The sequence below is a fragment of the Vicugna pacos genome, chromosome 4 (genome assembly GCF_048564905.1).
Source record: "Vicugna pacos chromosome 4, VicPac4, whole genome shotgun sequence".
Classification (NCBI taxonomy): Eukaryota; Metazoa; Chordata; class Mammalia; order Artiodactyla; family Camelidae; genus Vicugna; species Vicugna pacos.
Genome location: NC_132990.1, coordinates 72,528,300 through 72,542,958, shown reverse-complemented (window position 1 = coordinate 72,542,958; position 14,659 = coordinate 72,528,300). Strand labels below are relative to the sequence as shown.

The 14,659-nt window shown below is 40.0% G+C and overlaps 1 protein-coding gene across 5 annotated transcripts in view; it reads right to left on the bottom strand.

Moving 5' to 3' along the window:
- GARNL3 (GTPase activating Rap/RanGAP domain like 3) overlaps positions 1 to 14,659 on the bottom strand; it is a 138,826-nt gene that overhangs the window by 94,965 nt on the left and 29,202 nt on the right. For 4 of the 5 annotated variants that reach the window (XM_072960138.1, XM_072960140.1, XM_072960139.1 and 1 more), the window contains one exon: positions 11,270 to 11,339. The exons of the other annotated variant lie outside the window; for it this stretch is intronic. In XM_072960138.1, the coding sequence (XP_072816239.1) occupies positions 11,270 to 11,339 (70 nt within the window). The remainder of the gene's footprint in view (positions 1 to 11,269; positions 11,340 to 14,659) is intronic. 5 annotated transcript variants of the gene reach the window in all.

Sequence of the window (14,659 nt, the reverse complement as noted above, 5' to 3'; positions counted from 1 at the left end):
CTGAATACAGAAATGTTTTAAAATTTATGCTCTATCTTATTTATTTCAAAAAGATTTAAAGCAGCTTACTGAAATATACCTTACTCAAAGGAGAAAGTCAGACACAGAACAAATTCAGAACAAGAGAAAATTAGATGTGGGTAAATAAACTCAAAACAAGAGAATAAGATTAGGTTGCATGTTATAAAGTCCTGTAAGGCTGTTGGAGGCAAGCCATAAATAGGGTCCTGAGCTTCCTAGAGGCCAACGTAAAGAGCTAAAAACCCAGCCACTCAGAGGACTCCCACTGCTTAAAATGTTAACAACAAAGCAGCTTTTTGGTCCTGAGAAAAAGCTTTTCTCATAGGTCCACTTAAAGGAGACACTATGTGGCAGACCGAGAAAACTCCTTAAGAGTTTCGTGCAAGAGACATACCGTCCAGAACCATGCGGCTCGTTTCCACTCTGTTCCTCAGTGCAGGTTTAAGGCATAAGGCCAAGGTGCAGATCAAGAGAAGCAAGACTAACAAGGGCCAAGACAGGCAGGCCAAGTGTTTGTAGCTAACTTATGGTTGGGCCTAATCCAGGAATTAAATTTAAACCATTTATAGCATGGACATCTCTTTGGATAATTCTTTATGAACATTCTTCTTAAAATCAAGCTTTTGTTAAGATTTAGACCAAAGAGAGTTTGAAATTACACATTTCAGCTAAAACATACAGCAGAGCTACTCTGTGCTGCTGATTAAGGGCAGAGGAGTTTGCTCTAACAATCAACCTAATTTCCTTAAAAACAGTCTATAAGGAGCAAGCCTACGAGAGCTCGGGCTTGTAGACTAAGAGATTAAGCGCAAGGGCTCTTGGAGTCAGACCTGAGTTTGAGCATAACCTCTACGCTCACTAACTGTGGGAACTCTGTGAGATCCTCCGATACATGGGAATCTGTTCAATGTCCGCAAACGTCTTCTGAGCATCCACAGTGTGTAGTGTAATCAAATAATATCCACTGCCTTCAGTCGTTTGTGAGGATTAAATAGGGGAAGTCACTGAAAATATTTAGCCCAGTGACTAGGTGCATAGTGAGCATTCAGTAAGTGTTAAAACTGATAATAATAACAACAAAATAATCATAATAAAAGGTTTCTGGTTCCATTCTAATGCATAAATAATTACATGATTAAGGTCTCCAAGTTCATTACTGAAAATAGCCTGGAATTTTAGCCTGGAAAATGTTCGACGTCAGCCACAAAGGCATCAAAAATATGAGTCCCACATTTTTAAACCTTGTTAACTCACTGATAACTCCAGGATAAATGTTGTGCCTTGCGGTACCTACATGAGTCAACCTGCTATAAAATCCTTAGATATGAGCTGGTTAAATATTAGAGAGCATCTGCCAAAATTATGATTCTAGTTGTTGACTGCTGAAGTCTTGATGTTCTGATGTAACTGAGGGAAATATGCTAGTACCTTCACTCATCTCTCAATTTAGTGATACTACATGGAATATAATTCTCCCATAAAATGCCTCTGAAAATAAAAAGCCTCCTCAACCCTGAACAGAGAACAAAACTGCACTGTATTAGGGATGCCGGGCAGGCAGCTAAATCACTCATTAGCCAAGAGTCGTCTTTCTGCACAACAGTCCCACAGGCAAAATTCAAATTCGTGCCTGAGCAAAAATACAAATTACTACATATCAGACTTCAAAAATCTTCACACAGTCAAAATCTTAAACATTAAAATCTGCAGATGCCAACCAAGTTCATGATAAACCAACCTTTTTGGTTGTACTTAGTACAGCCAAACATCCTTTGAGGCCACCCTGAGTTCATAACAACAAAACCATGCTACCATCACAGAGACACGTCTGTATGTTTCTTTCTGATACACAGGGGAACTTGCAGCTGGTTCACATGCAGGCTTGAGCCATTTAGGTACAAATTTTAAAAGGAATAGACAATATACTACCCTATTTTATCCTGACTTGAAATTTCCTGCCAGTCATGTCTTTACCGGAAGTATCAAGACGTGGGGTTACATGAGGATCCGCAGCTGGCCTGGGCAGCAGAAAGGTCCATGTGGTACCCAGACCATTCATCACTTGTAACATATCAGTTTCTTCTCCATTGAGTCAAAGGCCAGGAAAAGATCAATAAAAGCTACAAACAATCTTATGCTTTTCCTGACAGATTCCGATATAAAGTGATGAAGAATGGTCTATGGGGTAATAGCTGTGCCTTGCTTAGAATGCTGCCACAAGAGGCCAGACTTTCAATTCATCAAAAAGAAAAATGGCATACGTTTTAGACCAAATGCACTGCAAGCTAATGAATCTAACTATATTGGAGTAGGGGGAATCAAAGAAGCTTGTTTTCCTTTTTCCTTATTTATTTTTGATGGGGTTAGGCTACTCTCTAATTTCAACCAAACTGAACCATTCATTCATTCAATTAATATTTACTAAGTAACTAATACTGTGCATTGTGTGTACTAGGGACACAGTCCTAAATAAAGAGTCACGATTCCTATATTTAGGGAGTTGATAATCTATATCATTGTTCATAGGATTAAAAAAAAAGTGCTAGGGATGACAGTCCACTAGTAGAGAAGACATTTTGATCAGGCGCTTTTTTGTTTGAGCTTTTAAATCATCTACTGTATTAGGGAATGTTACAAATACATTTGGGGCTTCCTGCCCAGCTCATGCTTTTTTTGGAGGGTTTTTTTTTTTTGTATATATATAATTTTATTGAAGTATAGTCAGTTTACAATGCTGTGTCAATTTGTGGTGTAAGCACAATGATTCAATCATACATGAACATACATACATTCATTTTCATATCCTTTTTCACCATAGGTTACTACAAGATATTGAATATAGTTCCCTGCACTGTTCAGCATGAACTTGTTTATCTATTGTATATATCAGTATCTGCAAATCTCTAACTCCCAGTTTATCCCCTCCCACCCCACCCCCTACTGGTAACCACAAGTTTGTTCTCTATGTCTGAGAGTCTGTTTCTGTTTTGCAAATAAGTTCATTTGTCTTTTTTTTTTAAATTCCTCATATACGTAAAATCATATGGTATTTTTCTTCCTCTTTCTGGCTTATTTCACTTAGAATGACAATCTCCAGGTCCATCTACGTTGCTGCAAATGGCATTATTTTATTATTTTTTATTGGTGAATAGTATTCTATTGTATAAATATACCACAGCTTCCTTATCCAGTATCTGTAGATGGACATCTAGGTTGTTTCCATGTCTTGGCTATTGTAAATAGTGCTGCTATGAACATTGGGGTGCATGTATCTTTTTGAATTAAGGTTCCCTCTGGATATATGCCCAGGAATGAGATTGCTGAATCATATGGTAAGTCTTTTTTTAGTTTTTTGAGGAATCTCCATACTGTTTTCCATAACGGCTGCACCAAACTACATTCCCACTAACAGCGTTGAAGGTTTCCCTTTTCTCCACACCCTCTTCAGTGTTTATCGTTTGTGGACTTCTGAATGATGGTCACTCTAACTGGTGTGAGGTGATATCTCATTGTAGTTTTGATTTGCATTTCTCTGATAATTAGCAATATTGAGCATTTTTTATGTGTTTATTGGCCATTTGTATGTCTTCAATGGAGAATTGCTTGTTTAGGTCTTCTATCCACTTTTCAATTGGGTTATTTTTTTTTTCTTATTAAGTTGTATGATCTGTTTATATATTCTGGAAATTAAGCCCTTGTCAGTCTCATCTTTTGCAAGTATTTTCTCACATTCCATAGGCTGTCTTTTTGTTTTGTTTATGGTTTCCTTTGCTGTGCAAAAGCTTATAAGTTTAATTAGGTCCCATTTGTTTGTTTTCGCTTTTATTTCTATTGCCTGGGTAGACTGCCCTAGGAGAACATTGCTGAGATTTATGTCAGATAATGTTTTGCCTGTGTTTTCTTCTAAGAGGTTTACAGTGTCTTGTCTTATGTTTAAGTCTTTAAGCTATTTCGAGTTTATTTTTGTGTATGGTGTGAGGGGGTGCTCTAATTTCATTGATTTATGTGCAGCTGTCCAGTTTTTCTAACATCACTTGCTGAAGAGACTGTTTTTACTCCATTGTACGTTCTTGCCTCCTTTATCAAAGATTAGTTGACCAAAACTTTGTGGATTTATTTCTGGGCTCTCTATTTTGTTCCATTGATTCATATATCTGTTTTTGTACCAATACCATGCTGTTTTGATTACTGTCAGCTCATGCTCTTTGGAACTGACTTTTGTCTCTATCCTTCTCAGAGAGAATCTGTCCTATCCACAAACTTTGCTGAGGATATGGGGTCTAGGAGGCCACAATTATATCACATGTCCCCACTACTCTGAACACAACTGTTTGAATCAAGGATAGATAGCTGGACCAGAGGAACCAGTCCATAACATTCTATTTGGAATTTGAAATTAGGGTCCAAGTATGAACAGACTATGATGGGCAATGGAGATGCAAGACCAAGGGTACTGAGGTAGATGGAAATCAATTTAATAATAAAAACAGTTAATAAGTAGTGTTCCATGTGGTATATATGTATACTATGTGGTGTATATTATATATATGTGTGTGTGTGTCTGTGTATGTGTATATATATATATATATATATACACATACACTATGTGGTATATAGGTATGTGTGTGTATATTTATGTGTGTGTGTATATATATATATATATGGACACCACAGCTTCTTTCATAAGAAAGAATAAAATAATGCCATTTGCAGCAACATGGATGTACCTGGAGATTATCATACTAAGTGAAATAAGCTAGAAAGAAAAAGAAAAATACCATATGATATCACTTTTATATGTGGAATCTAAAAAAATGACACAAATGAACTTCTTACAAAATAGAAACAGACTCACAGACATAGAAAACAAACTAATGGCTACCGGGGGGAAGTAGAGGAGGGGTGGAGGGATAAATTGGGAATTCAGGGTTTGAAGATACTAACTACTATATAAAAACAAATAAACAAGGTCATACTGTATAGCACAGGGAACTATACTCAATATCTTGTAATAGCCTGTAATGAAAAAGAATATGAAAAGGAATACACACACACACACACACACACACATATATAAAACTGAATCACTATGCTGTACACCAGAAATTAACACAGCATTGTAAACCAACTATTTTTCAATTAAAAAAAAAAAAGCCAGTTGATGAGAACTTAGTATATGCCAGGCCCTTGCCAGGGCCTAGAAATGCAACAATGAACAAGGCAGACATGGTTCCCCTTCTCATCTCTAGTGGATGACAGAGTAGTTAGTAATCAAATAAATGAAATCAATACCAGTTGTGATAAATACCATTAAGAAAATAAAGAGGATGCTGAGGATAGCATGAAGAGGACTACCGTAGAGAGAGTGGTCAGGGGAGGCCTCTCTGACAATGTGGAATTTTAGCTGAGACCAGCCATGAGCAGTGCTGGGGAAGCCATCCCAGGAAGAAGGAACAACAAATGCAAACTGGGAAGAACTCAAATGAGTCTAAAGACGAATATCAGGCCAGATGTCTGAAGCACTGTGAGTAAAGGGCATGAAAGGACGTGGGAGAGGAAGGCAGAACAGTGATCACGCAGGATCTTGTAGGGCTTTGTAAAGGGTCTGAACTTGTAGGGCAGTGGGCCACTGAAGGGTCTTCAGAAATAAAAGACAATATGTTGTCAACATTTTAAAACATCACTCTGCTGTAAGGACAGACATAACCAATGAAATAGAAGAGAAATCCCAGAAATTAACCCTTGTATACATGGTCAATTGATTTTTGACAAGGATGCCAAGACCATTCAATGGGAAAAGGACAGTCCTTTCAAGAAATAATGCTGAGAAAACTGGATATCCATGTGCAAAAGAATAGAGCTGGACTCTTACCTTATACCATATGCAAAAATTAACTCAAAGTGGATCAAAGACATAAATATAAAAGCTACTACTATAAAACTCTTAGAAGAAAACAAGGGGAATCTTCATTACATTGGATTTGGCCATGATTTCTTGGATAAAACAACAAAAGTACAGGTCATAAGAGAAAAAAAACCAGACTTCATGAAAATTAAAAATTTGTGTGCATCAAAGGGCATTGTCAACAGGATAAAAGGACAACCCACATAATAGGAGACAGGAGAAAATATCTGCAAATCATGTGTCTGATAAAGGTTTAATATCCAGACTATATTATGAACTCCTACAATTCAACAACAAAACAAACAATCCAATTTTAAAATGGGCAAAGGCCTTATATACTATTTTTCCAAAGAAGATATACAGATGGTCAATAAGCACATAAAAAGATGCTCAACATTATTAATCATTAGTGAAAGGCAAATGAAAACAACCATGAGATATCATGTCACACCTATTAGGCTGGTTATTAAAAAAAAAGGAAAATAACAAGTGTTGGTGAGAAGGAAGAGAAACTAGAGTCCTGGTGCACTGCTGGTGGGAGTGATGCAAAATGGTGCAGCAGCTGTGAAACTGGTTTGAGAGTTTCTCAAAAAAGGTGAAAACAGAATTACCACACAATCTAGCAATTCCACTCCTAGTTAATATATCCAAAGAAAATCAGTGGCTTGAGCACATATATACCAATGTTCATAGCAACATTATGCTCAATAGCTAAAAAATGGAAACAATCCAAGCAACCATCCATAGATGAATAAACAAAATGTGGTATATACATGGTGGAATATTATTCAGCCATAAAAAAGAATTAAATTCTGATACATGCTGTAACATGGATGAAACTTGAAAATATTATGCTAAATGAAATAAACCAGGCACAAAGAGAACAAAGATTGTGTAATTCCACTTACATGTATTTGGAGAATAGGCAAATTCATAAAGGCAGAGATAGAATAGAGGTTACAAGGGCCAGGGGAAGGAGGGGAATGGGAAGTTACTATTTAATGGGTAGAGTTTCTATTTGGTATGTTGAAAAATGTTTTGGAAGCTGATAGTGGTGATGGTTGCATCACATTGTTGATGTACATAATGGCCCTGAAATACACAATTAAAAATGGTAAATTTTATGTTGTATGTATTTTACCATGATGAAAAGAAATATTTGAGAAAAAACACCACTGTTGAGAAAAATGGACTGGAGAGAGGAAACCAGGCTATAGGGGCACCTGGTGTGCAGAGAGGAGAATGGTACTGACATGCAGCGAAAAGTGAAGCTGAGAAATCACAGGGACGGGAGAGAAACAGAGAATAGCTGTTTGATGGCTTCCTAGTCACATGAAGCCCATCTGTGCTTCCTGCACTTCATTCTGGCAAGATTCACCCACATCGTTTCGGTGAATTACTTAATACTTGAGCTGGACTGAGTGGATCTCTGTTCCTTGCAACGAAACCAGCCCTAATTAAGGCAGGGAACACAGCTGGGAGCCAGCTAAGATGCAGCCTGGAGACTCAAAGTCTGAAGCGGTTGGTTTCCGAAGCTTGACTATGTATAGTTCCAAGTGAGCAGAAAGCTGGTTTTTCCCTCCCCCTCCTCAGCGCCCAGCACAGCGCCTGACACGTGGTGGGAGCCTTCAGTGCAGAGCTGTTGAATCAGGCTGAGAAACTCTGCCGTGAGTCTATAGTGGTCTGAGCTCCACTTTCTCACTCACCAAATTTATACCCAGTTGAAACCTAGAGAGCTAAGCCCCTACGTTGCCCTCATTACTGATATGAATGGTCAATTTATTCTTCACAAGGACTTCTATCTAATTTGCTAAAGGTCAGAAGAAGTTTATGGTACAATTTCAATTTTACAGAATCCTGAGTACCCCTCTACAAAGTCTGAGTTCCAGGATGCCCAGGACCAATTGGGTGCCCAACAATATTCATCAAACTGATACAGGAGGGAAGCAGGCAGGGCACAACCATTAAATGAAGGACACAGCAGTTAGTACCAAGATGGTGGAAGAGTCAACTCCCAGTAGACCTTGAGCTTCAATAAATGCTCACTGAAATACAACAGCATGTTAAATGGCACTCCCACAGGTGCCAGGACAGTTTTAAGGCTGACCATAAAAGGTCAAAAAGGGTGTGTGATGGCCCAAATCTTGGGAATCCCAGCCCCTTCCTCAAAGTAGTTGGAGTAATCCTCCCACTAGTTAGCATATGAAGCTACGGAGCCCGTAAAAACTAACCCCCCGTACACCTCGTGGCCTCTCTGCCTTCTATGTGAGTCAGCCCTGCGCTCTGTCTAGGGAGTGTGTATTTACTTTTACTTTACACTGAGCATCCAACACCGACACCTCATGGCCTTTCTCTTGCCCTCTGAAACAGCCTGCACTCTGTCTATAGAGTATGTATCTCTCTGAATGCATCCACCTTTACTCAACTGTGACTCGCTCCTGAATTCTTTCCTGTGTGAAGCTAATGACCCACACTTGGCAGGGCGCGTCCCAGGGACTCAACCAAGACCTGGGACGTGGCCATCCTCTTGCCCCACATTTTCCTGTAACAAAACCAGGTGTAAGAAAAATTAAACTTGCTTTCTTATGAACATAGAACACATAAATTGGTTCTGAATTTAATAATACTCTGTCATTCGTAGGTGAGAGAAAACATCTCCTCCCTTAAAACACTGGAGTCAGAATTTCAAGAGATCCTTAGATGGCAAAACTGGAACTTGTTCACTGCATCTTTCTCAACCATTCCAATCTCCAACTCATGTCATTTCTAACATGGGAAAACTAGAAACACTGATTTTACAAAAAGAGGGAAACCATTCCACAAATAATTGTTTATCACCTTGCTGGGCTATCATATACCAATTAACTTTGAAGACTTTGGTAACTTTGAAGACTATATAACAAGAAGAAGATACAGCTAAATGAAAAAAGAGAAATGCAAAATCAAATATATAATGTGATTTATAACCATATAGAAAAGGTGTTTGTAGCTATAAAACTTGGAAGGTATCAAAAGGAGATGAAAACACTTGCTGCAAGGTGGTGAAATTGTACATGGAATTTTAAAACATATTTAAAATTTACTTTAAAATACTTAAGAAGTCAATTATAAACACACACACACACACACACACACACACACACACACACACACACACACGGCTCCAGAGTAAAATCTTGAACAAATGGATTGAAGAACTTTTGGTCAATGGGCTGCCTCCTCAGGCCAGGGTAACTGATGACTAGTCTGGGATTCTCTAAGGCAGGGGTTCCTCAAGTGTGGTTCAGGGGCCAGCAGCACCAACATCATCTGGGAACTTGTTAGAAATACAAATTCTGGGTTAACTCTGATCTACTGGATTTGAAACTCTGGGGATGGGGTCCAGCGATTTGTTGTAATAAACCTTCCAGGTGACTCTGATGCCTGCTCAAGCTTGAAACCGCTGCTCTCAAGTACGTTCCCAGTCTGATATTCTGTGATCTCTGCAAGTCTATAAAGGGTCTTCCTCCACACCTATGGTGCCTCCCCCAAACACTGCTCTTGCTGTTTACAAGAGCTCCAAACAACTTACTAGATCAAGTTCAAAGTCTTCACCTGAGAGTCACGGTTCTACTTTTGCTACCAAATTTCATCTTTACTACTACAGCTAGTTACCAGGGACTGTGTTTACATGCTTCATCTCATTTAATCCTCCTGAGAACCCTATAAAGTAGATAATATTAATCTCCCCATTTCATAGGTGAGAAAACTGAGGCCAAAAGAAGTTTAAGATCATACAACTAGTAAGTGATGAAATGAGAATAATAACTTCAGAGCACAAGCTCTGAAGCACCACTGAAGTTCAGAGAAGTTCACAGAGATAAGAAGCAATGGAGCTGGTAGGGGAACCCAGGCCTGATTTCAAAGCCTGCCTGCTCTGTAACCACTAAGCTCTGCTGCCTTACACTCTCTGCTGGGCAAGACTGTTTGCTCACTGCCCTTCAAATACATCACTGCCAAGACTCATGCTGTTTGCAAATATCTGTCTATCTTCCTTGCCACCAATCCACATCCCACGGCCTCCGTAAGGCCTTCCGTCTGCTTCCCCGAGATCAGTGGCTGAAACGGGTGGCTCCCTCCTTCTCCCAATCCCCACCATGCCTGATCTGTATGCTTCTCACAATATTTACCAATTCCCACCCGGAATTATAATTATGTTCATGCTCTTTCAGGAGAGGCGGTTCTGAGTTGTCATGATGTCACCAGTGACTGACACAGAACAGGCACTGATTGAGTCAATCAATATGTCTTTTTATGTCACTAAATTCATTCTTCAGATATTTTACGTATCTTATCTGCCCAGCCGGAGGGCAGCAGATGTCTTAAGAACAAGGACCAAACCTTTTATTTAATCTATATTTTCAAGAATACACCTGGACCAGGTACACAGTCAAACCTGTAATATATGCTTGAATTCAAGTAGGATTCTACCAGTACATGACTCTGGCATAAATTTTTCTACTTTTTAAACCCTGCAAGAATGCAGCTTATATTAATTGGGGATAACTGGGTACTATACAAATGGATCCCATAAACTCAGTTTTTGTAAATAGATAGAAATAATAAATTTAATGTTTTTAATAGTGTGAAATAATAAAGAGAATTTTATAAGCACATTTTCCTGAAAATTTGTTCAAATTTCTATGCAGTTGGGAAAAAAAAGCCCTCACAATTCTCTTTTAAAAAACTGAGGCTATGATATGCCTTCATTATGCCTCTTTTAAAATGAAAACAAACTATTTTAAAAAATGATAACACAAACCCCAATGTCTTTCATTAAGGAAAATGTGGATATTTTCATTCCAGAAATCTATTATCTATTATCTAGTCCAACAAATATACTTTTAACAGGAAAAAAAAAAAGAGCTCATATTTTATCTCCTATCACATACCCAGAGAGCAAAAGTACAGAAAAATCCGACTATTTATTACAATAATATTTAAACCTCAAAAACTAGATTTACAAACTTTTAGGAACAACATAATATAAAAACCAAGTGCTCCCTTTCTTAATTCATAAACCATTTTATTTCATTATATACACTATTAACAGAGAAAAACCCCAAGCCACAACATGCTTTTAACAAACTGAAAAGACACAGATCAAAGTACGTAACAATAAAAACACACAGATAAAGATGATCAAATTATTATAGCCTTTCAACAGTCATTCATTCCTGTCCAATCCTTATGCTGTACTCACATGGTCTAACAGTAAATATACAACAAAAGACCTGAAGAGCTTGGTGATCCTCTCTAAATCGAAATCAATGTACTCCCACTGAACAGACAGTGTAAACTTACCAGCTCCACAGATCCATAATGTTTCCTACTGAAATCCCCACGTCTACAGCCTAGGTCTTCCGAGACAGAGCTGGAACAAAAATGCTTCATCAGTATTATACATAGCGATCTGGCCACAAACCTTCTGCAAAAATCAACTACCATTTGCAAAAAGGGCTGCTATGGAACAGGCTTGCCCAGCTCCTCACTGCAGGGGAGCCTCCTTGCAACAGACACAGTCCTCAGCAGCCATTGCAGAGCCGGGCTTTCATGGAGCCCTCAGTAAGAAGAAAAACACCCGAGTCATCCCTGGAAGTATAGGCAATGATTGAATTAAATATTTAGTCGTTTGGAATCGATTGAAATTTCCCAGGCTACTGGTGGTTTATAATTTCATTTCTGTATAACCAAAGGGGATAGAAACCCTGCAGTAAACTTGAGGCAAGGGACAAAGCTTGCAATTATCTTTCGTTTAAGAGAGCCTCTTTGTCCCAAATATTCAACATAAAAATAACCAGCATTATGTGATGCTATATAGGAGACATAGACTTGAAATAGGAGGAAAAAAAAAATCTTCAATATCCTAGTAGGTCCCACCCCCTCCCCTTTCATTTATGACAACATGACAGTATGAAAAAAAGACTAGGACTAACAGAAAATCTAAAAATCTAACCTCTAAGTATAATTAATTTCTTAACATAGCAGTAGCTGATACTTTCCCACCCCCTCCCCTCAAGAAAGGCTTAAATCAGATAAGAGAAATCACATGCGTTGTTGAAGAAGAGCAGTTAAAACAAGGGCAAAGTTGTTACTCATTTGCATCTTGGATTTATAGTTACACACTCAAAAGACACCAATCTTACTGAGTTAGTATATCTAGGACCCCAAGCAGTACTCATGAAACCACCGGAGACCCACAAACACAAACTGTTTTAATAAGTTTTGTTCTACTATGTCATGCAAATAACTAATAAAACATAGAAAATGAAATTCCCCAGGAATTACATGTTTAATATGTCCAGAATATTTGAGATCTAACATGCAAAGAAAGGTGCATTTAGTACCTTTTCATCCTTCCTTAAAAGGTAGGCTACATTTTCTAAATTACAGCCCTCTTGGCACGTTCAGAAAGAGACTGACTCTGATGTTTAGCATCCACAGAACTGACTCTCTGCCAGGACACTACTTGATAGGCTCCAAGAAAGACAGCATGAGGGAAATGAGATTAGAGAGTCTAATGGTATTCTGCTTCCACCATTTCACAGAGAGGGCTGAATTAATCTTATATGAGAGATTTAACCTTTTGTAGTCCTCACTTCCTTAGCTGAAACTGTGCAACAAATTAATGGATGCAGCTTAGAAGGGTGTCCTACATTTTACCCAGCTACTGTCCTGCTTCTGGTGACGTGATTTTCTACCCAAAAATCTCTCGAAGAGATTTTAAAACTTTCCTATGTGGCCGACCCCAATGTCAGCTACGCCATCTATGCCCATTCTAGTCCTCTTTGGAAGCCCTCCTGGAGAGTACTGCCACTGCTTTACATAACAGTTTCAAGATCTTTCACCAGCGGCCCTGAGTTACTGGGACAGAGTGGGCTCCGGGGAGGGGAGCGTCCACGCACTTGGACAGAGACCAGGCACAGAGCGGATGCTCAGTGGCTATTGACCAAGAGCTGTCTGCCCGGATCTCAGTCCACCTCTTCGGTTTTAGCCAGGACCACTGGACCACTGCACAGCCAGCAGCAGCAGCAGCAGCAGCAGCAGCAGCAGCAGCAGCAGCAGCAGCAGCAGCTTCTAACCCAAATGGCCAATAATAGGAAAAGAGGAAGGATGCCAGGCTTTGGGCCCCTCCTCATGCTGCTCTCAGCACCACAGAGGGGCTTCGAAGACAGTGCCAGCTCCCTAACTCTGCCAATAGCCAGAAACAAACACAAAGAGGATGATGACCCTACATCCTGGAGCAACCACCTCCTTAGAAACCTCACAGAGGGAAAACGACATCCAAGGAAAACAACTGAGAGAGATTTAAACAAAACCTGTGCTATCAGTTGCCCTTGTTCCCCTGTAATTACATTTCATCTAGTACACTGCAGAGACAGCGCTTGCGAATGGTGGGAGCCAGGCCCAACTATATGGGATGCATTTCTAGGGCTGCAGGAGGCACTCAAACCAGTTAAAAAACCCACCCCACCTCTTTCCTTCCTCCCCGGGCTCTCTGGTCCCTTGGCACCCAGCACAAGGGCTGTGATCAGAGAGGATCACCCACAGCCCTAGGAGGGTTTGCTCTCCTCCAGGTCTCCAGGATCTGGCCCACTGCCGGGCACAGGGTGGACACACAGGAAATGTTCACTGCATTGGTGAAGATACGTGCACATCTTTTGGATCTCACTAGCTATTGCCTGATGGCGCTCCTTGTAGGCAGCAGGGCAGGCTGCCTGTTGATCTTCTCCCTGATAAGCGCCTGGACATTATTCCATCAGTCCAGACAGTCCTGGCCCAAGAGGCAGATACTACTATGTGCATGCCAAAACTGATTTTTGTTCCTCTGGAGCTTGTCACTAGACTACATTTCCTCACCCGTCCTGCAGTGAGTGTGACCATATGACTGATTTCTGGCCAAGAGAATACAGACAGAAGTGATGTGTCTGTGGGATCCCATGGAAGCACTTGCCCTCCTTCCCCATGGCCAGCAGGGTGGAGAGGACCATAACGACCCACAGGAAGGCAGAGCTTCCAGATGGAAAAAACTCAGGTCTCTGGATGACCAAGTAGAAGGTCATACCTCCAAGAATATCTGTATTAGAATATAATGTGAGCAAGAAATAAACATTTAGTTGTGTTAATCATGTAGAATTTCGGTCTACCTGTTAAAGCCGCTGTGTTACCTGAATTAATACAGAAGTCGGTATCTTGCTGTGGGGTGCTACCATGGCAACAACCTAAAATATGTGGCACAGTCTTTGTAGGAAGACAGCAGCCAGTGAGGAAATTGATCTCGAGGCTGGAGAGATGGAGATCTAGGTTATACAGTAGCAAAACAGATGACAAAACTCGCTCCTACAGTAACTTAGGAGGTGAACCTGTGCCTTCTGAGCCTGCAGCTCTAAGGAATGTGGCTGGAAGGTCAGAGTGAGGCTGTGTGCTGGCTCCTACTGGCTGACCTTAGCAAGGTTTTTTACAAGGAGATGAGCCCAGGCAAGAAATGGATGGGTGTCAAGCAAAGACAAAAGGGAGCAGAGAAAGGCTAGAGACCAAGGGCCTCACAGGCTTGAGAAACTGCTCACACAATTCTGGATTCCAGCCAGTGAGAGTTCTGGCCAATGAAATGTGAGTAGAAATGATGGGTACCTCTTCCAGACCACACCCATACACATTCCTCATGATTAATCCTTGCTCTTTTTCCTCATCCAC